The 25,188-nt window shown below is 36.1% G+C and overlaps 2 protein-coding genes across 11 annotated transcripts; one reads left to right on the top strand and one right to left on the bottom strand.

Moving 5' to 3' along the window:
- Nucleotides 1-20,353, bottom strand: SGO2 (shugoshin 2). Of its 10 annotated transcripts, none has more exons than XM_066999564.1 (12): nucleotides 20,220-20,353; nucleotides 14,256-14,363; nucleotides 12,746-12,826; nucleotides 12,532-12,636; nucleotides 11,546-11,691; nucleotides 10,245-10,420; nucleotides 9,791-9,868; nucleotides 8,845-8,918; nucleotides 8,210-8,445; nucleotides 5,647-7,662; nucleotides 1,325-1,472; nucleotides 1-441 (listed from the first exon to the last, which is right to left on the bottom strand). In XM_066999564.1, exons 4-12 carry the CDS (start codon nucleotides 12,555-12,557, stop codon nucleotides 336-338), a joined length of 3,006 nt encoding a protein of 1,001 aa, XP_066855665.1. In that variant the 5' UTR covers nucleotides 12,558-12,636; nucleotides 12,746-12,826; nucleotides 14,256-14,363; nucleotides 20,220-20,353; the 3' UTR covers nucleotides 1-335. The 10 variants fall into 10 exon arrangements, with proteins under 10 accessions (XP_066855665.1, XP_066855664.1, XP_066855670.1 ...); XM_066999563.1 differs by lacking the exon at nucleotides 20,220-20,353 and adding an exon at nucleotides 16,109-16,244; XM_066999569.1 differs by lacking the exons at nucleotides 11,546-11,691; nucleotides 20,220-20,353 and adding an exon at nucleotides 16,109-16,244 and having other exon boundaries at nucleotides 12,746-14,363.
- KCTD18 (potassium channel tetramerization domain containing 18) lies at nucleotides 15,770-25,188 on the top strand (the record flags this gene model as incomplete). Its single annotated transcript, XM_066999315.1, has 3 exons — nucleotides 15,770-16,211; nucleotides 17,788-17,977; nucleotides 22,719-25,188. Coding segments are annotated over 3 exons (1,158 nt in total), but the record flags the coding sequence as incomplete, so codon positions are not given.

The raw sequence follows: 25,188 nt of genomic DNA on the forward strand, positions 1-25,188 counted from the left end.
TTTCCAAATGTGATTTATTTTTATTGTCATAGAAACTTACACTTTTCTTACAAATTAGTAAGTGCTGCAAACCCTTTGAACCGTTTATAAATTACAGACCAAAAAAGTAAAACACAAGAATGGAGTCTAACCTGCATTTGCTTTCCTTAGTGAAGAATTCTGTGTCCTTTATACAGGGAATCCTTTCCAAGAAATTTCACTTTGGAAGGCTTTGTTTTACCTCTATCAATCAAAACCAAATAAGCATTCTATACTACTAAACTACTTTTTTTTTTTTTGAAAAAAAAGTACCCATTTTAGAAGTACTGTTCATAAAGGCAATTCTCCCGTCTTCTTCAAATAATTTTTGATTTACTTTTAAAACTTCTTCTATTTTTTACTTTATAAGCTGGGGAATGCAGAAGTTGTGTATCTGTAAACTGATCCCCATGCCTTAATTTGCTGTAAACAAAAGAAATAGAAAACACCATATAAAAATCACCAAAAAATCTATGCAATTATAATAACAATTCCAAATGGTAAATACTCTCACTGAAAATTTAATACACTAAAGAAATTAAATATCTGGAAAACAAATACTATTTTTCAAAATAATGCTAAAAGTCTTGGTCTTGTGTGTCGTGTGTATCATATAAACATGCATACTCATAACTCCTAGAAGACAAACATAAAAAAGGACAAACCAAATATGTAGTAGTATCTACATGGGAGAGAACGCTTGAAAATAAAACATAAATAGAAGACAAATCTAAAATCCCAACTGAAGATATGGGATATCTTTTCAAAATCTTGGAAATATTGTGCCACTAAATTCAGTAAGAACACTGACATAGGTATCTAACTATCAAATTATAAAATGTTAAACTCAAATGATTTCTTACATTAGATATAACAATATATGTATCATCAGACATAGCTATATTCTTACTTAGTTATAGCAAAATCAATGAATACCATAATGTTAGTACATACATTATCTTCCACTTGACAATGCTACAAGGACTTTATTATGGCAAAAGTTTATATTTAAGATTTACAATTATACACCTCTAAATGGGTTTATGTCATTATAAACATTAAGAATTCATCATTATTCGCTACTAGAATAAAACGTTAAATAATAAACTGGATATATTGTTGCCTCTAGCACCTGAAAACCCTGACACACTAACAGGAAACGTTTTACATCAACACTGTAGTATTCTTTCACTCCAGTTTGCAAACAATTTTTTTTAAAAAGATTTTGGGGGTTTTAATAGCAAATCTTTATTAAGTTACGTTCTAGAAGTAAATACAACCCCTGCTCTAATTTACAGATACTTACCATCTTAGACCAGGTTCTTTGTAGCAAATAGTGGGTCCTCCTCGTCTAACTGGTGCTGCTGAATTTTCTTCTAAAACTTTAGGGCATGTAGGTAAAGAAGTATGAGAACATACACTAGTATTTGTCAGATCTTGAAAAGCTGTTCTCCCTGTGAATATAGCAGTTTAGATGTTTCATTTCAAATATTTTTTGAATCATTAAGTACATTTTCAATTCATCATTATTTTTTGTTTTTATTTCTTAATTCAGGTATTTTGGTCACTGTTCTTCCTCTGAAAATGTTCTGCGAGGAATGGTACATGATCAAAGGAAAGGGAACTACAACAGCTTTCAACCTATCCTACTTTGGAGCTGTTTGAGGTCTACCATGGCTCTTGGGACAGAATCAAGGGACAGACTCAAATACCAGAAACACTGTAATATGCAGCTGGCTGCTTAAGACTCCACAAAATTGTTAAAGTAAAATTGCACACATCTCATTGCCTTTAATGCAGGGGGAGGGAATACATGTATAACCTGAAGATCAACCTGAACAAGGGTAATCTATGGGTGACTACATTTTTCAACTTTGTTCCTGCTCTATGAACATGTGTGCAAAATGAGCACAGCAAGGTGATTAAGTGAGGATCCTTGTTGTCAAAACTATGTACTACAGAATTATTTACAATGCCTTGTATTTTGAATCACTGCACATGTCAAAGAGGAATACTCTATTAAGAAGTAACCAACCTTGGTGGAAGAAGCCCTGTGTGTCAATTTCGTGTAATATTTTAAGATCAGCTCAGAATGCCAGACTAAACATCAATACTTAATTTGGAGACAAATATTTAGATAACTTGGGAGAAATATTGAAGTTATTACATCAGTCCATGTATGGAAAAATTCTAAACTATTCATAGTTCACAGCCTGAGAAGCAATAAGATTTAATGCAGACATCAATCCAAGATAAAATCAATACAGCCTTAATCTGTATGCCTTAAAAGTTCTTCCAAGAGCACGCATTCTCCACTAATACAGATCAAATCTTAAATTTACTGCATCCAGATGAGAACATATTGGATGCAGTTTTTCAATGGGACTGAAATGAAAACTCTCTTATTTTTACTTCTTGAGCTTGAAGTTTTTACTCACCTTAAATTCTGATGCAGAAAATGCATGCTAGTGATCACACAGAGGAAATTCAAAACACACACCAGATAATGATGACTTTTCTGTTGTACTTATCTTAAGACTAGTAAATTATACCACTGAATATATATATACCTGCTAAAAAATGAAGATTTTATTTTGTATAATAGCAACTGAATATCTTGTACATTGTAGCACACACAAAAACTCTGAACTGATGGCCATGCTGGTACCACTGAATTACCATTGTCCTGTAGAAGAATTCTTTGCTGAGATCAAATGAAATATATCAGTGGAGAAGACCAACCATTTTATAAATATTTTTTTTGAAATATATTAAGTAGAGACACAAAAATCAAAGGTTCTTTATTGGATTTCTGCTAATTTTTCTCCTAAGTATATGAGACATATTAAAGTGACTTGGGCTGCTTGCAGGAAGTTCCTCCTGATTTATGTAAGCAAAAAGAAAACCATTGTCTTTTGAAGGAATTAAGTTGATTAAGGAAGTTCATCTAGTTTAAAGGAGAGGGATCTCCAGCCATTAAAAACATCTCAAGTTTAGCTGCCTCAAATCAATCTTGATGTGGACTAGTTTTAAAGTGGAAGTAAAATGTTATTCCAAGCTTTTCCTAAAACTTAAGGTTAGAGATCATTTCAGTTTCTTTATGACCAGAAGAATTTTGAGACATCTATGAGTATAAATTATTTAGGCAAGCTGGATGCCTTTGAGGTTAAAAACTGGCTTGATAGCCGGGCCCAAAAGAGTTGTGGTGAATGGAGTCAAATCCAGTTGGAGGCCGGTCACTAGTGGAGTCCCCCAGGGCTCAGTACTAGGGCCAGTCCTCTTTAATATCTTTATTGATGATCTGGATGGGGGAATCGAGTGCACCCTCAGTAAGTTTGCAGACAACACCAAGTTAGGTGCGTGTGTCGATCTGCTCGAGGGTAGGAAGGCTCTGCAGGAGGATCTGGATAGGCTGGACCAGTGGGCTGAGGTCAACTGTATGAGGTTCAACAAGGCCAAGTGCCGGGTCCTGCACCTGGGGCGTAATAACCCCAAGCAGCGCTTCAAGCTGGGATATGAGCGGTTGGAAGGCTGCCTGGCGGAGAAGGACCTGGGAGTATTGGTTGATAGTCGGCTGAATATGAGCCAGCAGTGTGCTCAGGTGGCCAAGAAGGCCAACAGCATCCTGGCTTGTATAAGAAGCAGCGTGGCCAGTAGGTCTAGGGAAGTGATTGTCCCCCTGTACTCGGCTCTGGTGAGGCTGCACCTCGAGTACTGTGTTCAGTTGTGGGCCCCTCGCTACAAGAAGGACATCGAGGTGCTCGAGAGAGTCCACAGAAGGGCAACGAAGCTGGTGAGGGGTCTGGAGAACAAGTCTTACGAGGAGCGGCTGAGGGAGCTGGGATTGTTCAGCCTGAAGAAGAGGAGGCTCAGGGGCGACCTTATCACACTCTACAGGTACCTGAAAGGAGGCTGTAGCGAGGTGGGGTTTGGTCTATTCTCCCACGTGCCTGGTGACAGGACGAGGGGGAATGGGCTAAAGTTGCACCAGGGGAGGTTTACGTTGGATGTTAGGAAGAACTTCTTTACTGAAAGGGTTGTTAGGCATTGGAATAGGCTGCCCAGGGAAGTGGTTGAGTCACCATCCCTGGAGGTCTTTAAGAGACGTTTAGATGTAGCCCTTAGTGATATGGTTTAGTGGAGGACTTGTTAGTGTTAGGTCAGAGGTTGGACTGGGTGATCTTGGAGGTCTCTTCCAACCTAGACGATTCTGTGATTCTGAGTGTGAATATTCATGTTCACATATACATAACTGTACAAAGACTTTCGTTACAGGAGACTTTTAAGGTATATTTAAGTACAGCACAAAGTAGTGATGCAGAAGAGCTGGCATCAGAATTGATGACATTTCCTGGCTTTCTTTTAATTCAAGACATGGTCTTGTATGTAGGATGAAGAATGAATTGGTTTTTCAGCTCTGCTTAAATGGACAAAGATCAAACGATTAGTTTGCTTCTTTTTATGACAGTAGTCTTTGATACTACTGATCACAAGGGTTTACTAATCTAATATTAAAGCTAATAAAAATACAGGATCCTTTTTCTACCTTCCAAAGAAATTTAATATGAGAAGCTATAACTGCAGAATAGCAGGAGTAATACCTTGCACAGTGTTCTAATTCTGCCAGTACTCCTGTTCTAGGGTCATGTAAAATAAGAGATTTTTTTTCAGCCAGTATCCTAGGGTTTAAATGAAGCAAAAGCAGGACTTGCTTAATGGCTTGGGATTCCATTTATTTATTTGAGCCAGGAAACTGGCTATGTGTTTGGACATCCTTAGGGACAGTGAAGTAAACAGGAATTTGTTGAAGAGGAAAAAAAAGTTTATAAAATAGACCCTTCATACTAGGAAACTTCCAAGCTATATTTTAAAGCATATTTAAACTCCAAATAGTCATACATTCCTTTAGCTCCTTTACAGTACTTTCACGTATGACAAGAGAATCTAACTTATCTTCCAGACCACACTGAAGTGTTTTTTTTTGTTGTTGTTGTAGTTGTTGTTTTTCCTCAACTAAATGCATCTTATTCAAAATAAATAAATAGGCTGTCAGATGAAAGTTTGCTCATAGGTAGATTCTAGAGAACACCTGATCCAAGCTTTTTTTTTTTTTTTTTAAGATCTCAAAATTCGTGTAGATTTGCAATATTTTTAAAGAAACAAAAATGAAACCTGTAAGTCCAGTTAATGAAAACAGCTCTTGCATCTGTTCTCCATTTCTGACGGCAACAATGTACTTCACTCTTACTTCCCCTTGTATGAAACTACCAAGTTATTTTATCTTTTTATCCCTACCTTTCTGAATCCTACCACATTCTCTTGCAAAATGAATACAGGCTCCAAATATAACTGCTCCTCAAGAATGCAGACTAACTTATCTGTATGACAAAATGCTATCTTGGAATATATTACAGTATATCATAGGAATATTAGTTACCACAATTTTAAAACCTATTTTGATTGATAAATGAATCATTTTAGTGATTTTCAGCCTTCCCTTTTTCACTCCTGTTTTATCCACTGTAATCGAGAAATAAGAATAGGATAGTATTGAGAGAGCATCTTACCCCAATTCCAGACAGAAACTAACTCAAAATGCTATTTTTTTTCCCTTGTTCATGTACTTACCATGACCAGGTGTCAGAGTCTTTTCAAAAGTCTCTTTAGAAATATGATCCAACTTTTGCTCTGCTTTCCCAATATCCAGTGCTTTATCTTGATTATTCTTCCCCAAAATTTCAGAGTTTCTCTGCATAGAGAAGTTGATGGAAGAATGGAATTTAGGGTTATCAAGAGCTTGGAGCTCCAAATTGGAAAGATCTTCCTGGAATAGGCTTCCTGTATTTAATGACATATCCTTAGAAAAATCTACAGGTATGAAATTTAAATATTCTGATTTTTCAACTGTAGGCTTTAATTTGCTCATTAAGGAATCTATTTTATGAGGGACTTCGTGGTCATCCAAAATGTTCAGCTGTCCCTGATCAATACGCCTGAAATAATTTTTTTCTGGTCTGGTCTCCATAATACCAGAAGTAAAGCTCCCTTTGTTCTTTACTTGATTATCAGGAGAATTACTAGTGTTAGGGGTTTTGCATGTCACTGATGAGGAATCTACCCCCTTTAATGCATTAACATTGTCATCAACTTGTTGTGTAGAGGCTTTAGCCTGTGGTATATTCATAGCTACACCATTCTGAGTAATTAAAGCTACCTGAGATTGCTGAGTTTCAGTTATTTTATTTCCATGAGCAGCCTGGGTGCACAATGCATCCTTATTTTTTAATTCTTCACTTTTGCAAAGCGGGAACTGTGTAAGATCTTTTGTTGGCATTATATATGCTTTACGGCTAGCCTTTGCCAATGTACGTTTTAATCTGCCTGGTGAAAAATTACTACTGTTTCGGTGTGCTTTCTCAGTAATTTTATGAACACTATTATTTTCTCTTTGTCTGTTACTACCCTTTTTGTTGCATTTACTCTTTATAATATTCTTCTGGTCTTGTTTTTTCTTGCTGTCATCTTGGCACCTCTCTGTTTGAGACTTTTTTGAACCATTTTGTCCATACTGCCCATTTTCCACTCCACAGCATTTTGCTGTGATTATTTTAGAAGGGTTTTGAAGGGGTTTCCTGTTTATTTGTGGTCTGATATGCTTCTCATTTTCACTTAGAAATTCCTGCTGCAAAGGTAATACATTAGAGGTGTTATCCTGAAACAGTAAACTTTCAGCACAATAAACTTGAGGTGGGATCTTGCTATTAGATGAACCTGAGTCTGCTTTTATTTTGCTTTCCAATTCTTCAGATGTTTCTGAGAAAGTTTCTTTATTTTTCTCTTCTTGTTTTCTTGGATGCGCTAGTTTAACTAGGCATGTCCTTCTAGTATCTCTAGTTTTACTTGGACAATTTTGTGCTTCATAATAGTCATTAGTATTTGGCAAACTCTGCTTCTGTAAAGATTTCTTCGTAGGTTGCTGTTCTGTCTGACTTTGGAATAGCTGAGTTTGTGACTCAGTAGTTTTTGAAACTTTTCTCTTGTCAGCCCTGGCGTGCCTTTCTTCTGCATACAAATCTGAACTGACTTCAGTCTTGCTTTTAATTTTCTCTTTATCACTTTTAAAATATTTTACTCTTCTGAAATTTCCCAATATTTTATCAGAATTGGCATTATTGTTTTTATTTTGATGTAGTTTGTCTTTTGATGTAACTGTGAGCAGCTCACCTGCATCACTGGCAGTCAACTCCATATCAGCATCATATACAGTTTCTTCAGGTTTAGCCTTGTCAAAAAGCAGCATTGACTTAAACTCTATCTTACCTTCACTGTTAAATTCAAGAGGTGAAGGAATAATGTGAGACAATCCACTTGAGCTTTCCTGCAAATTCATGTAATTGGTTTTGCTGCTGCTACCATGATGATGCATATCTGAGATACATTTTTTATCAAAATCCTTTATATTAGGTTGAGGTTTTGACCTATAAAGTGCTGCACGGTTCCTTCTTTCAGGCACATTTCCACAGAACGGCAATGAAATATCATTATTTTGTTTTATAAGCTCCTCAGACTGTCTTAGAGATTGAGTTTTATTGATATGAGTCATGAATGCACTATTGCAGTTTAGTTCTCCGTGTAAATGATTTTCTGCAAAGAAGAACAGAAATTTCAGCAGCTTGGGGAAAGAAGGAATATATTGGTCAGAATAAGATACATTACAAGTATGGAAAATGACAAACTGCATTTTTCTACTGAATACACACATTCTGTAGTTAGTCCTTAAAAATTCAGTTAATTACAGCTAGGTTCCCATTTTACCAGACTTGGAATTTTGAAGTTAGATATAAATAAAAATGTATTTGTTTTCTATGAGTGCTGCAGTTATTATTTTGTTATCTTATCAAAACTTTATCCTGTTCACATTAATTTTGTTATAGGTTGGACTAGACAATCTTAGAGGTCTATTCCATCCTAAATGATTCTACGATTCTATGAATTTAATCTGTGTTATTCTACAAGAGATTGTCAGGACATCTCTATGGGTGACCATTCTATTTTTGATTAGTTTATTATAGTTCAGGAATCTCACTCTATCTTCTGTATCATACATCAAATTATGAACTATTAAATACTAAATCTCAGTTAGCTCTAAAAAAAAAATGAAAAAATTACCTGTACAGAAAATATATCTTACCTTCTAAAACTATATTTTTGTCATTGTTTGTTTCCACCTTGTCTACTTCATTTATCTTTTGATTATTCTTATCAGAAGGCAATGATAATGCAAACTTGACTTGATCTGAATGCATTTCCTTTGACAAAGTAGTGGTACTTTTAGAAGAATTTGTTATTTCATACACAGAAGGGCTACCCTGCTGTTTTCCAGTAGATGCTGTGAGTAAAGGAAGCTTCACTGGCAATTCTACAGATCTGAAAAGAGGGAATTTTACTGTGAAGATTTCATTATGTTGTATGCTATAACATTCAATTGTTTAAAACAGTCCTTTAGTTATGTATAGAAGCAGAAAACAAGAACTCAAGCATGAAATGCACTTTACTTCTGGTACTATCCAAGGGGAAAATGTATTTTTTATGATACAGAATCCATTTTGTGCTGGTGAGATCCCATGAAGAAGCAAATTATTCAAACACAGGTTTGCATACCACTATCTTCCCTAATCATTCCATGTTGCAAATAGTAATTTCTGAATGAGACAAAATTATTTCTCACTACCTCAAAAATATCTAGAACATACAAAGATTAATTGTAAAAACATAAAAATAAAAACCTACAGACACTTCACAGCTGCCATATTGAATACAACTTACCTAGCTGACTGAGACGTACTCTTCAACTGGTCATCAGTACAGTTACTTGGACCATCTGTCAGAGTAAGAAAACTCTGAAGATTCATTCAAAAGAAAAGCAGTGAGGATGTAGAAACCGCTAAATATTCTCTTATGTGTTATTAGAAATATCCACGGGAAACATACAAATTAATAGGCGAAAAATAGAAGTACTGCTGAAAGGTGCATGATATTCACTGCTTCTGCGATTATAACTTTTGCAGATAAGACACTTGTATAAAAATATGCAAAACCTAAAACATATTTCTTCAAGCACACACAACAGCTCTAAAGAAAAAAAAATTTGTAGCAAAACTTATCAAAATCTTCAACCTACTCACACCCCAAAACAATGTATAGATTTTGTTCATACAGATACAATTAATGCAACAAAGTGCATTAGGTATATAGATGCATCCAACAATGCTAATGCTATGCAACTTTTTAGAACAAATCATAAAAAACAGAGTTTGGTAATACCAGACAGCCATAGTAAAACAGAAGATAATCACGTAACTATAATTTTGCCATGACACAAGGACCAACATAGTCTATGTTTTCTGGTAAGGTTTCCACATTCAAGGTTTTTATTAGACTAGCATAGTTCATCCCAGCATTCAGCAACGAAGACAAGTAGTTCCTTGAAGAATGCCACCTACTGAAGTACTATGCAACTTTTTTTTTTTTTTTAAAGTTATGTGACTGCATCAGGTCTGATACACAGCTTTTAGATTCTTTGTAAACAAGATTAACTCCTAAATTCTTAATGCCTGCACCAGTAAAACACCATTGATTTAACTGGACCATTGCTGCACCCCAAAGCAAACAACAGGGGTAAATGTTTTAAAATGAATCTGATTCCAACATGGCAGTCATTTAGACGCTTTGAAAATATTATCCTGGAAAAATTGTTCAAAAAATTCCTTACCTCAGGAAGACTGCTTATTTCTATTGCAGCTAAAAGGTTATCATTCAAAAATGCTTCTATTTCTACAAGAGTTTTATTCTGCATACAAAAAGAAAAAGTAATTCAAAGAAAGCATTTTAAATGTCTTCCTTTCGTAAAGAAAAGATATAAGGGTAAATATATTTGCTGTAATTTTCAAGCTCATTTAAGGGCTAAAACCAATTTTCAATAGCTTTAAATACAAAAGTGAAGCTGACAGTATAATAGCTAAGGACAAAGATATACTGACTGACAAAATAGTACAAAAATTAAAGAAAAATTAAACATGAACAATGAATTGTTATGAGATGACACAACTTCATAAATCTGAGATGTAAATGTTTCAAATCACCATTTTAAGGAGCAATATTATGTTTCCAAAAAGGATGAAAGCTCGGTTTAGCTGATGTAGCTTTAAATATTATTTGTAGCATACCAAACAGCTTAGTTTCCGATGAAGCAAGGTATTATGAAGCTGCAGCTTTTCTACTTCTTTCTGAAGAAAAAGCTTCTCCTTCTTCAACTTCCGAGAACTTTCTCTCTCTACACTCAAAGCCAGAGCTAATGCTTTATTATTTTGTTTTAAAGATACTTTAAACATTGATGAGTTATCTATATGAGGAAAAAAAAAAAAGGTAATTTCATTTTCAACAGCTTCATTTCCAGGCCCTCTTTTTACCTACTATCACTATAGAATAATATTTTTATCTATATGTTTTGACACAACAGTAGCAAAGCCTGACACTTTTTAACAAAAACTGTCATTCTGAAGACTACTCTGTGTCAACTTCAAGTTCATTTCACACATGGATTCTGTTCTGGTCTGGATTTATTTATTTATTTATTAAAACAAGGGTATTTTAAGAAAAAAATTTAAAATGGATAGTTTTCCAGGCATGACAACATTTCCAGCTTTCTAAAAAAATATATATATTTATTTATATATTTATATATATATATAAAAAGTTCAAACATTTTGAGCAAAAACATGTTTCAGCAAGAAAATAAGCTTTACGTTAGAAATACACTGCCTGCTGTCCTAATGAAAACCTGCCTACTCGTATCTGTTACTGAACCTTTTAAGAACTTTTTTTTCCAGTGATGCAGCATATTATCAAGATGAACATTTTGTCTCATGTTCATAGTATACACAGAGTTAGCTTTAACTCTGAAATAAGACAGAGATAAGCCTGGCCATACTGTTTTACAGTACCAAAAGGAGAAAGGTGAGCTTGAAGTCTGCTACAGCTACTTTTATTCATTGTCTTATGCTATTACTTCTGTGACCTGTAACCCAACAATCAAAATTAGTATTTAGAGTCTTCCTTGATTCTATAAGTGCCTCAATGAAGAATTTTATATAAATCCCATTTTGCAAATGGGAATTTTATGTACTATACTATTTCAACTATGTAAGGTCATTGATCTTACTCTTTTTGGTACCTCAGTTTTTGGATGTCAGAGATAAATAGAACATGGATGTTAGAAATGCACTTGAGTGTGTTCTTTATAAAACGCTAGCATACCAAAGAGCAAACACTGAAAATATTCAGAGAATTAGATAAATAATCAACATACAATCACGTGTTTTAACCTTCAGACTCTCCTAAAATCCTCAACATACATTTTTAACAGCAGCGATTCAGCAAATCACGTTAAATACAATTGCTATTACTTTTGAAGTCATACACTTTAAATATAGTAAAATGGCTTCAGTTTTATTTTAACATGACTTACTTAATAATTTAGTTTTGATTTTAGATGCCAAAGAAGCATTCAGTTTTGCAGTTTGTGATGTTCTATCCCTCTTCATACACCCTTTAACAGCATCTGAAGTGGTAGATAACTTAGCAGTTGCTTGTTTATCCATCATAAAGATCAACCTGCACATTATCAAGAGGAATCCCCAAATGATACGTGATACTATTTAAATAGTAAGTTGCATTATCTCTTATCAGGATTTATTATCTATAAAGTTGAGGAAAAATCACCTCAGACTTCACTTTTGTTCAATGAATTCAAACAAGTTAACGATTCGTTCCACAAGATTTAAGTCACATTATCACAGTGGCAAAAAATCGAACTAACAAATATGACAACTTAAAAGGATGACAGATTTTTGTTTTTGTCCATTCCCTCAAGTTATCTATCCAAATCTACGCTTAAAAGTAGAGGTTAAAAAAAAAAAAAGTTCCACCACTTGACAATCACCTCTGCCAGGACAAATTTTAAGCACAACCTTTTAAACAAACCGCGTCAGAAAAACTACACATTTGAGTACACAGCAAGAGGGACCTATCCGCAAGCTCAGGCGGAAAAGGGCCAGAGGACCCCGCAAACCGCTTGTTGGAGGCAGGTCCCGCTGCCAGCCGCCCCTCGGGGCTCCCTCGTCCTCGGCGCTGAGAGGCTGCGCGCCCGCTCTCGCCTCGCCTCAGGGGTCGCCAATGGCTGCGCGACCCCCCGTTGGCGGACAGCCGTTGCGCCGAGCCGCTCGCGCCCCCCCAACCGCCACGGAGGTGTGGGTACGGGGGTAGCGCGTGGCGGCGCTGCCGGCTGGAAAACGGCCCCGCCTGGAAGCAGCGTGACGGCGGCCTGCAGGCTGACCCGTCCTCACAGTTTTACCCCCCATCCACTGAATGATATAAAGAGTTATTTAGAATGGAATCATTGAATGACAGCTGAATAAAACGATACATGGAAGCCAGAGCAGGTGGCAAACTTACCGGCCAAAAAGTTGTCGTGTATACATTGTAACATTGAGAATAATTAAGGTTCTGTGATCCAGTAATTATCACGAAAAAGATTATCATGTGCTAACATTCCATGTGCTATGAAGTAAATCAAAGGAATCAAACAATAAGTATCAGTAGCATTATAGAAAAAAACAACCTTATGTAACTTTAAGAACAGAAAGACAATTACATTAATATAATTTACCTCCTTTTGCTTTCCAGAAGGTATTGTTTTCCTGTGGATCCAGTCACGACATTTCATTCAGTTGCACCACAGTCCCAACTCCTAAAGAAGCAATCACTAATTTGATTGCAGTTAATATTTATGTCAGAACTGCTGACAATAAACTTAAAACATCAAAAGTTGTGTTTCCACCTGTGGTCATACTTTCCTTTGAACTTTGCTGAGGAACTCCCACACTGTAACATTTAACATTTAAAAATCTCCAGTTTATTGACAGCTGCTCAAAACAGGGAAGAGCCTGAAACTGCCACGTTTCACAGCCTACATACCCTAAATATATATTAAGTGCAGAAGTCTGATTTTCAGTCATTTGTGATCCTATGACCAGCCTTTAAATTGAGTAGAAATGAGAGGGAGAAAGGAGACAGATGCAGACAAAACTGTTTTAAAAGTACTAACCATGTGGGAAGTGTTGGACTGAATTTGTATCTTAATAGATATCTACACATCCATCTCTGAGAAAGATCTTAGTTGAGGAATTAATCCCCTGGGGTCTAGTAAAGCATGAGCTATGACTAAAGAACTTTTGTGGGGAAGATTATTCAGAACAGCTTGTCCCCATGCAGATTTTCTGATGTCCAAAAAGACTCAAGCTCACACTTACAGCTTTTCCTGAAATTATAGTATTAATATTTTCCTCTAATCACATTCTTTCTTGCAAAAGTTTAATGAAAATTTGTTTCTTAATGCCTCTTCTCTGTCAAATTTGACCGAAATTGATAAACTGAAATGCAAACATATAGAGGATGAATTCGTTAGTCTGGCTTCCTTTGGAAAGTAGTCAAAAAGTCCCCATGTTTGTATACCAAGAACATGCAGCTCAAAATGCAGTTTGCTTGTGCAGCATGCTTCTATACCAAGTACTTGCATTTCTAAGCTTGAACAGTAAAAATATTTCTGACGGTGAAATGTGAGGTCCAAAACTTAACATTCACATGTATATTGCTTTTGTATATTAACTGAAAGCATGTATACTGTTCTGGACTCTCAATTCAGAAACACTGACTGGAAGGAACCTCACTCAGAATTTCTGAGGAAAAAAACAAGCCTGCCTGAAGACATAAACAAGCATGGGAAGTTACATCTTAATAAGGTGAATGTTTTAAAGAGTGTGAAAGACTGGATGCTGTCACTTAAATTACTTTGCAACTTGATAATGATGGATACATTTAAGTTGCAGATGCTATGTATGAACCGTTCCCAGTAAGTATGGGACAACACACATTATGTCCTTTCTAAAGATACAGTTAGAACAGACACCATTATTCCACAGAAATAATCTACTATGTATATTTCCACTTATTTTAGAGGAAGTCTAACATCCAGCAATTATCAGTCTGTATCATAATTCAGTGTCAAGTTGTAACTTGTGTGCTTACTAATTAATTAGGCACCAAACATTAAAGAACATAATTTCCTTCATCTTTCTGGTAAGAACCTACAGGCCAGAAATTCAAGCACCTGTTCTGACCTGGCTTCTGGGTACTTCTGTAGCAAAGTCATGTTCAAAGAGCACATAGGATCCATGGCCCCCACATAGTATTTTCTTCCTTTGCTGCACCTGTTGCATGCTGAGTTGCTAAGAAAAAGGAAATGTGAAATATTTACTGTAGCTCTAACTGACATTCTAATAAAATCAGAATTAAGACAAAAAGAAGCAAGTTCTAAGTAGCAGGAAATCTGAGTAACACAATTTCAAACAAAATTTATTATATTCCTACTATAGCCAGATACAACATGACTTAGACGCTTCTTTCCTTTAATGTCCTTCACTTGTGACTAGAGGAAAGTCTGAATTATAAGACTATGGCCCTAAATAACTGAAACTGCAGTAACATATACATATTTTGATATTCTTAAAATCAAACTGTAGTAATAGACCAGACTATTTTAACACAGCTAACCGTGCAGTGGAAAATGTAGTTGTTCTGCAATTATTTGTTATGGATCCTTTAATTTGGTTCTTTGGTAGATAAACTTGTGGTTGAAATTTTAAATGCTTTAAATATGGTGGTGAAACACTTCTAAAATAAAATGTTGAATAATAATTTAAAAAAGGACTATGAAGGATAAAAATCAGTATGAATTGTTGATATATAACTGAGTTAATTTGCTAGGTAAACAGATAAACTACTTAAATACAATATGGGCACATTTCTTATGGAGTGTAAAGTTAACTGCATTCTTGCTAAGCTGCAGGTATCAATTAGAATATGTTATTAATTTTCTAGGTTTTGTTACCTCTAACTCTATTTTCTACACAGTCAGCTCATACTTTCCAGAAAGTTTGTAGAACCACAGAGTTTGTCACTGTTAAATTTTGTACAGTTACTAATTATTTAGCGTTTGTATCCATAATGATACAAATTACACATACGGGTAGCATATGGTAAAGCATAAAATAAGCTCTTCTTTATGTGCTTACATAATATAACATTGTCTAGTTTGTCCTTAACTATTTTTAAAAAAATGAAGATGCATCTTAGAAGTATTTTTCATATTTATTGATGTTTTCCATAAGGAGGCTGAGACAAGAGCATGAGAATCTAATATTTCACCTTTCTGTTCATGCATGCATTTTGGTGAGCGAACAACCATATTTCAGACATAATTTCTTTTAAAAGGACATTTTTAAGGACACTAAGTCTTTATAAAGTGACTGTATGGGTGAAGCACCCATGACTATAAATTGACTATAGGTGAAGCACCTAGCAGCCTCTACTTATTGGGGCTATTTTAAAGCATTAATGGTTTACTTTTTAACAAGAATTGTGCAAGCCTGAAGCAGAAAAAAATAAATAAAAAAGGATTTCACATACAAGCATCAGGAAAATAAAATAAAATCTGTAATGCCTGTGTTCACATATGTTATCTAAAGCTAAACAGACTGCTGCTGTCCCTGAAGCAAGGAAGTTGGCCTGCTCAAAGGGACAAGCAACCACATTCAGTCAGTCCAGAAAAGACTGGCTGACCTGAAATTATTTTTCTGCTTTTAACCATAGCAGAACTTTTCCTTCATCATGCTCAGATCATGTATCAGTACCACATTATCCTTGTGAAAACACCTGTCTCAATGAGTGCTGCAATTCGGGATGTGCCATCCCAGGCAAAACAAACACCCATCACCCGGGCTTCCACACTGGGCTGAAGCGGAGGGCGAGGACACCAAAACCGTGCCCGAGGGACCCCGCCGGTGCAGAGGAGGCAGGGGGCGCCTACTCCCCGCACCTTGAGGCCGGGCCGGCCGGCGGAGAGCCCGGCCGGGAGCTGCCGCCGCGGCCGCCCAGCACAAGGGCTGCCCCGCTTCCCTCGTCGCTCACACACCTCTGGCCCAGCCCTTCCTGCCGCCATTTTGCGGAGCCGAGCAGTCCCGGCAGCGGCCCGGCCCGGCCCGTCAGGCCCGGGGAGGCGGGACGCGGCGGTGCAGGTAACGCGGGCCGCCGGCCCTGGGCGCAGAGCGGGCTGACGGGCCGCCCTCCCCGCCTCGTGCGCGCCGAGGCCTGGCCTGTTGTGGGCCGGCCGGCGGCCCCCGGCGAGCGGGGGGGGGCTTTCCCGTCCTGCAGGCCGGCTCCCCGCAGACAAGAGGGGAGAGCCCTAGCCTGCTGCGGGGGCAGCTTTTAAACGAGTGGTTTCCATCGGCCTCCTCGAGGGGCTGCGGTCAAATCAGCTGGTTTTGGTGAAGCAGTAGCAGTTGCCGGGAAGAAAGCGCATACTGCGAGTTAACTGCTCCTTAGAGTTCATGATCTAAGAAAAAACCAAACTTTTGAAGATTTTCTTCTGATTCGTGTGCCAAGTATTTTCTGTTCACGCAGGACCCCTCATCCTGCAGGGAGCTCAAGGCAGATGCAAGCACGGGATGTGTGGCATTAGTGATGTGACAGCTTCAACCACTAATTAAAGCAGTCTTAATTAAAGATCAGATTTTTTAAAAGCCAAGTTATTAGTACAAAATTATTGTACTTTTAGTGCTTTGAACTGCACTCAGATTAAGAGTTCCCAGAATGCATTTTTTTTTACTGTACTTCCAGTGCTCTTTTCACACATACTGACCACAAAATCCTGCTTACCCATTTGCCTCAAAAGATTAACTTTGCATTTTCCTAGCAATATAAAATACTGTTACACCTTCAAGTAAAGGTGTAGATTATTTGGCATTTTGCACCAATACATGTCCAGAACTGTCTCCAAAGCTGTTGTACAATTTTATGTAAAAAATCCGTAAGTGCTAACACTTCGATCCGTGTGCAGTACGTTCAGTCTTAACTAGTATTAGTTTTATTTTTATCTGTTACAGGTTTGAATAGCTCATAATTAACATTATTATCTGCAAATGCAATGGAAGATGGCAAGACTGAAGATGGGCAGGGTATTCTACGACTTAATGTACGAGGATGTTTATATACTGCCAGACGCGAGTCTTTATGCCGCTTTAAGGATTCAATGCTAGCTTCCATGTTTAGTGGACACTTTCCTCTGAAAATGGATGAATCTAGTAAATATGTTCAAGCTACACATAAAACATTCTGACTAGAGAGCTCTGTGGCAAATATATGCATTTATATATGCATTTTATTGTATATATCTTCTCCCAATCTGCTGAGCATCAGTTGTTTAGTTGAATTCCAGGATTTAAAACAATTATGCATGCATGACTTTATGAGTAATTCATCTGAATTCTGTGGGACACTTCCTGTTTGCAAACACACGTGTTTTTACAGTGCTTAGCCTTTCCTTGTCACAGTCAAAAACTATCAAATATACTACTACAGTAGTATTTTTGCAAAAATTCCAAACACAGAGTTCTTCACTGCACTATAAATTTTATCTTCATGTATTCCAGTGAAACAAAGTAGTAGTTTTAAAAGAATAGACAAAGTATACTTATTCCTCCTAAGTAAACAAGTTTTTTATAAAGGCTTTACTTGGTGATTTGGTAGAATGTGACAAATCTGTCTTCACTTGTTGGAAGCAGTATTTTTAAATCATTGTATTTATGATTTCAGGGGCTCGTCTAATCGATCGAGATGGAAACCTATTTAAATATCTTTTGGATTATCTCCATGGAGAAGTTCGGATTCCTAAAGATGAACAAATTCGAATTGCATTGCAGGAGGAAGCAGATGATTTCGGCATCCCTTATCCTTACAGCCTGACTGACCATCTGGCCAGCGAAATTGAGACATATTCTTTAAGGTAAAACATAGAGCTTAAAAAGGTCTTGACATTTCTTATATTTTTGAATATACATTCTAAGCTACAACATTCATTAGCATCAGATACTAAAACTAAGTATGCACAAGTGAGCACTTTTTAATCACCACTTCAAATCACCACCAAATTCAGAGTTTTTGGATAAGAAATTGTAATATTGATAATACAGTCATGGTCATCAAGGATATCAGCTTTTCCATCACTGCAGTACAGCAACAGTTTAAATTTGACTCTCATTTACATGCAAGTCTGCTGTAAAAGCTTGCATAGTAGGAAATATGTTGCATAGTTCTCTATTTGCCTTCAGATTTTACTTGAGATTACTTCAGCATGTTTTTGTCTGTTTTACAAACATCCTAAAACTTGGAAGATAAAATGTACCTTGCTATTTTTTTTAGAATAGGAAAGTAGAGAAGAAAATTAATATATTAGTTAAAATCTTAAGGTCTGTCTGTTCTAGTGTAAATGCTAATTTAGAAGCTAATTCTAATTAACTGATTGGAAATTAACTTCAATTACCAGGTATGACTGTGTTAACCCTGATGTTGTCCGTTTGGGACTACATTGACAGTCATTTATGTTCTCTTAGACAGTTATTGTTCCATGTATTTTAGATTCTCCCTTATTCATCACCTTTTGAAAAGCATAAAGCATTTCTAAACTTTTCAGTTTCTCTTCAAATTAGGGATTAGTCCTGTCTTTTAAGTATTCATGTTATCTCTCTATGAATTTCTTCTAGTTGTATGATATTCTGTTAACATCAGATAAGAAATACCGCACACAGTATTCTAGATAAACTACATCCTTGATCTACTTAAAAGAGCTCACCAGTACAGTTAAGAAAACTTAAGAAAACTTCACTATGAAAGCTTATTCAACTAAAAATAATGAATTATTAATATTTCTACTTTTGTGTTTTATGTGTTTTTTTTTCCAGGCTTTGTTAGATTTTTGTGATTCTTATAATTTAGTCTGCACCAAGCCTACAGTTTGGGTCCTGCACTATCTCAGCACCTCTGGGGCAAGCTGTGAAAATAAAATTATTGGTGTGTATGCCACAAGAGCTTATGGGATTGATGTAATTAATAAGGAGCTAGGAACAAAAATTGATAGTAAAAACATTTACAAAAGGTAAGAGGAATTTCAAATATATGAAAGCACTATGAAGTGAGACTATAAACACATAATAATACCTAAATATTATTTTATGTAGTTCATATAACATTGCTATACTATAAATCAGTGGTAGGAATCAGATTTTTTACTGCTTTGGAAACAGCTAGCTAAGACAATATTTACATTTAACAAAATAAAGATAAAGACTAAGAACAAAGTACAAGAATTCGAGAATCTGCAGAAGGTTGCTAGCATGCAATTGGTCTGAGATCTCATAATGTTTTAGTTGCTATTTTTAAAATGTCTCAACCATTTATAATTACTGTAAAATTTAGGATATTTACACTAAATATCATGAAAAATCCCCATCCAGAAAAATTTTCGAAAACCGTTCACAAGGTTGGCAATGATTAAAGGAATTGTATTTTGCAGTCTGTTATGATAGCTGAAAGAAATATTTAACATAGAAAAGAACTGAAGATAAAAGGAAATGGTTGTAATTCTTTAAAGGACACTTATATGTCAACTATAACATTAATGCATTTTTACAATAGTATTTTTAAGATATTAGTAGAGCTGTACTTATGAGTGTCTAAAAGCAATTTGCCTTTCTCTTGGTCCCACAGTGCAGTCTCATAAGTGTAATTCACTATGAACCTTTTGAAATACGACTAAGGTATTGCTTCCGATATTTCATCATCTTTATAGTAAAGATGCATATTCTCCTAAATTTAGGCTGGGAAAATCAGGCCTTTGTCCTCCTACTGTGTTTTCCCTTTGAAAATATGCTTGAGATTTAGAAGAATAGACTTTGCACCATTAATTCAGTAATTATTTTGTCATGAACATCCATTCTTTCCAGAATACCCTTTTTAGCAATAGGTGTTCACAGGCATGCATATCATAGGAGGATGGCTATTTGGAACCTCTTATACAAACAAAAATGAAATCTAAGTAACATTTTCTTACCCCTTGTACAAAATATTTACTAATAAGTTTTTTAATAGGTAGAATTTGGGAAAAGAAATGGTAGGTATTATAAAGATAACTCTATTTCATCAGTGTTACATTTTTAAGGACCTAGCTAGATTTACCACAAAGATGTTACCTTTAAATCAATATTTCTAGAGAAGCTGGAAATAATGTCCAATACATCTGGAGCTATTACTCAGTAGCTGAACTGAAAAAGATGATGGATGCTTTTGACACCTGGGAAGGAAGAGGTAGAGAATTAATTTTTTTTCCTTCTATTTCAGTAGTAGTATTTTTCTACAGAAAAATGAGAAAAAATATTTGCCAATTAACTATAATAAAATCTGCATGTTTTCACCAATTCACCATTTGACAGGTAAAAATGTCATCAGAGTGGCTATTTGGAAGGAAAGTCTCAAGTAATATTCCAACAAGCTGATGTGAATTGACATGAATTAACAGATGTAGTGAGAACTAATCTGCATGCAAGAGGTGATCAGCTACCAGCATTGAGTATTCTGGTGGAAACCCTAGAAGCATGCTGGTTGTAAGCACAAGTGCTCCACAGGTCAACATAGTTTCAAAACTGAGTCTACATATAAAATACATGCGTTCATGTAGTCAGTTGTATGTATACATAATGCTGTGTTCTCTCAGCTCATCAATATAATGTCCCTTTGAAACGCAGGTGTTAGCTACTGGAGAGTACCTCAGGAGTTGATTGAATGTTGGACTCTAGAAGAGTGCTCACTGAAAGGCAGTTTACATCATATGCCTCTAGTTCGTAAAAGGTATGCTAATTTTCACAAGTGGCTTAGAATGAAACAGAAAACAACAGTCATTTTTTTGTATAATTTCAGGTTCTTTGAATGTTTTTTCTGTTGTTTCTATTAACATTTTTATAAAATGCTTTATAATCACTGACAGCTTGAATGTGGAACTGACCTTGCTAGAAATAAATTATCTTTTTTAGGCTGCTGAAACTCTCCCCTCCCCTCCCCTCCCCTCCCCTCCCACTTCAGTCTTCAAAACATAATTTCAGAGTGGAGGGAGTAATTTCAAAAAGTACTAACAGTATTAGCTAAATGGACTGAAAAATCCTAACTGAAAAGTTTAAAAGGTTAAGTGATTTTCACATTTGTAACATGCCTTCCTTTCTTACTAGAATTTCTTCTTTTCAGTTTTACAGTTATACTTCTGACAACACCTCCATTCTCAATATATTACATAAGAACAGCCTTTGCAGGGTGCAGCTACGCAGTTGGATCTGAGCCACTCTACCATCCACTTTGCTGCTAAATAGGAGGGGAGGATCCTGATGACCTTTCTCTGTCTCTGGCCATGCTGTCATTTCAGCAGCAGCCATACAGACATATCAGCACAGTGGTCCAACTGAAAATTCCTCTCCCCATCCTCCCCATTTTTCTGGATACTGCATTCTTTGCTTTTCATAGTTCAAACAGGAAGAAGTAGGATCAGTGGACTGATTGCCAAATACGTTCCTGAATGCTCCACTAATCCCATTGGCTACTTCATCTCCCATCTCTCTGCTTTGTCTTCTAGTTATTCTGTACCCTCAAAAAGCTATATCCATTATCTTCAGTAATCCTGGTGAGAGCATATACCATCTTGAAATATTGTAATTTAACCTGGTTACTGATATTTTACCTGTACTTCACTACTGCTGTTAAAACACCAAGTCTTTGAATGCTTAAGCTTTCCTTTTTATTTTAGTGGTTCCTTTGATCTAAGATGTGCAGATGATGAGATTATGTTCTTAACTTAGAGCTCTGACGAAAACCTCCTTAGGCTCATTATAAGCACTAAGTCATTTGCAGGCTTTCTGTTTGAACAAGGTCACCATATACCACTTCTTTTATAAGAAATATTACTCTTTCATATTGTTTACTTTTTGGGTATGAATTCCTGTAGTATTTCAGAGATCTTTTAAAATCCAAAATACAAGTACCCTGAAGAATATCAATGCTATTGTAGTGTACCTTACTCTGTTCTTTAATGGCCTTCACAGTTAGTTACTTAAAAATTGCTTTCTACTTACGCCAGAGTTGTCATGAGACTCCATAGGCTTTCTTATGTAGCTTTTCTTATCTTTTTCTCTTGAAAGATTGATTATTCATAATAATTTACATTGGAAAGAGAGGGGGGAGGAAGAAAGAAGGGATATTTTTCTTCTTCTTTTCTCAAATTACATAGCATAGAACTCTAAATCTACAGTTCTTGTGCAGTTGGCTCTGAAATTTTTGTAGATATTTTAAAACTTACCAGATTAATGTCCAGTGAATTTTCTATCAGATAGAAACTGTACTTTATTGTAATATTTTCTTTCAGTAACTACTGCTTTCTTTCTCATTTATTTTCACTTAGCAGTTTGTGTACCATATCTTTTACCATTTTTAATGTGTCGTATTACACAGGTAGAAGATAGTGCTGGTACTATTGACACAAAGGCAAGCTTGACTGCAGTGATGAACAGCTGAGAACCATAAATGATACTGTAACAAGCAAAAATGAATAGAATTTCAGATTTGAGCATTGTCTATTTTGTAATGATGTTACAAGAAGAATAACTAAAATACATAGTTTGTTTCTTCAATTTAAGTCCTTTGTTTTACAGACTAACTGACTTCACTGAAGAGGAAAACTATTTACCATGTAAAGTGGGTCCCAAGCCAATTAGTTTCTCAGGTCCTTCAACAAGTACACACATCAAAGTTAAGAATTCAGCTTCATTAAAGGTAGCTGCTTGCAATGCTTCACGTTCTGCAGTAACTCTTAAACGACCCAATAGTGAAAGTTTGATGCTGCACAAAGTAGCTTCTAAAACTGAATCCACAACATGCACATCAGAGCCCAGCAATTCCCAGTTGCCCTGTGGAAGGCAGAGTGCTGATTATGGAACACCATGTCAAATGACTTTGAAGATCTCAGTGTCTAGAAAGCCTGTAAGCAGCCGTGTAGTAAAGCTGAAGCGAACTCCACTTTTTCTTGCAACGCCATCTCAGTCATCATCTTCTGTGTCCAGTAAAACAAGTGAACAGGACAATGCTGCGGTTGAAATTCCTACTACTTCTATGGTACTAAACAAGAAACAACCAGCTGTATTAGCAGAGAGTATTAAGACTGATAAAGTGGATGGATAATGTTTGAGTCAGCCCGATAGGCTGGACAGCTTGGCATCGTCTAGTCAAAGAAGAGCTCATCATCTCATGTTGTCATGTATTCGAAGATTTGGTAGAAAATCATGGTGAAAAAGTTAATCAAGAGCATAGAGAGAAATGGCTTTACATGAGCAGTGAATTGTATTTTCTGCTTTATTTCTAATTATTTTTTAGAAGTTGGGAGGAAGAAACATGGGCTAAGAAACACAGCATGTGACGTGTAATATGGTATCTCACATTTGTATTTCTGTCAGGCTGTACTAGTACAACTGACTTTTTTTAAAGGGAGTATGTGCAAAGCATAAAAGATGACCCATTTTTTAACTTTAACTACAGGTAACATTAACTAGGGATAATTTCCTTAATCCATATATTTGACTTGGGTAAAAAGTAGATAACCATGAGTACCAGTTATTAGATACAAGTTTGTCACAAGTATGCAAGATACTGAGTACTGTGAAGATTTATTTTTTAAGTTGAATGCACAATTACTGGTACTTTTTATGAGGGTAAGTCACCATTTTATTATTAAGAGCAATTAAAGGGACCCTCTTTGCTTGTACACTGTGAGAAAACGCGTAAATACAGTGAAGGAGGAGCATGGCTAGGGAGCAATAAGGCAGTTTTTTCCATAGACCTGAAAACTACGCGTACTATTTTCCTACAGGGGTGTCATCTGCCACTGGTTCAAGGCTGCTGCAGGCAGTGGTGCAGCCTTTGCGTTCTATATTACACTGCTGTTGGATGTATTTTCTACAACTGCAGGGAAGCTTACAGGTCTGAGTTGCAGCTTGTGTTCCTTTGTCCTTCTGCATGTCCTTTTAAATGAGTAGGGGACAATCTCAATTTCTGTGCAGCAAAGCAGTGTTAACAGATGTGCTCTGGTTTGAAGAAAGATAGAAGAATCCTTCCTTCCTCCAGAGCAGGATGGAGAAGATGCTGGGTTTCTTGTCCTCAGTGGTACTAGGGTCAATTTTGAGCAATGATACTGAAGTGAAGAGCTGCTGTATGTTTCAATCAGCAAAGGAAAGCAGAATTTAGCTCACTTCTTTTTAAAAAGTCCTTCTGGTTGTTTAAACTAACACTGTTTGAATTTTCCAAACTTGTCTTCATTTTTTGTCCTTGTTTGTTATGGTTGGGTTTTTGTTGTTGGTACTGCTGTTGAAACACACTAAATACAGCTGGCCTTAAGTGTTGAGAAGTCCTATCACATTGCCAAAATGAAATGTTCTTAAAATTCCTGAGACTATTAGAATTATGGGAGGGTTATTTAAGTGTTTTATTTTTACATCATTTAGAATAAATGACAGTTCCAGGCTTTTCATCATAACCATAAGGACTTGAAATTTCATTTGCAAAAGTAAAAAAGAAAAATAAACTCTTATATACTAACAGTTTTAAGGAGGCATTTTGCCACATACAACAGTTACTGTAAAAGAAAGCAGTACTGTAACTTTCTGCGATTGGTATAGATATGCGTAGATATATATATATATTCAAGACCAGCTTACTTTTAAAATCTATTGTTTTTTTCCTTAAACAATTAACCTAAAAAGCAACAGTCCCAAGGCTCTTCATGTCTTGAAGACCAGAAAAAGCAAAAATTACAGAAAGATACTAACACTGTAATCTCGAGTGTGCAACTCATCATTGATGAAATACAAAACGCTCTGACTGAAAGGCAGTTTTTAAATACCCGTCTTGCATGTGACTTTTATTTCAGTATTTACTGAATAGCTGAGCCCTTTAACATGTAACTTTGTCTTTTTACAATGCTTCCTAAAGCAGATTTCCTTCCTTTTCAACTTGTGATGAATTTGTAGGCTTCTGTAAACATCATGCAAAAGCTCACAAAAAGTACGGACTTTTACATGTGTAAAAAGAAGTTTTAATAATAATCCTGTCAGACTTCCTGAGTCTGCACTA

This window comes from Anser cygnoides, chromosome 6 (genome assembly GCF_040182565.1).
Source record: "Anser cygnoides isolate HZ-2024a breed goose chromosome 6, Taihu_goose_T2T_genome, whole genome shotgun sequence".
NCBI lineage: Eukaryota > Metazoa > Chordata > Aves > Anseriformes > Anatidae > Anser > Anser cygnoides.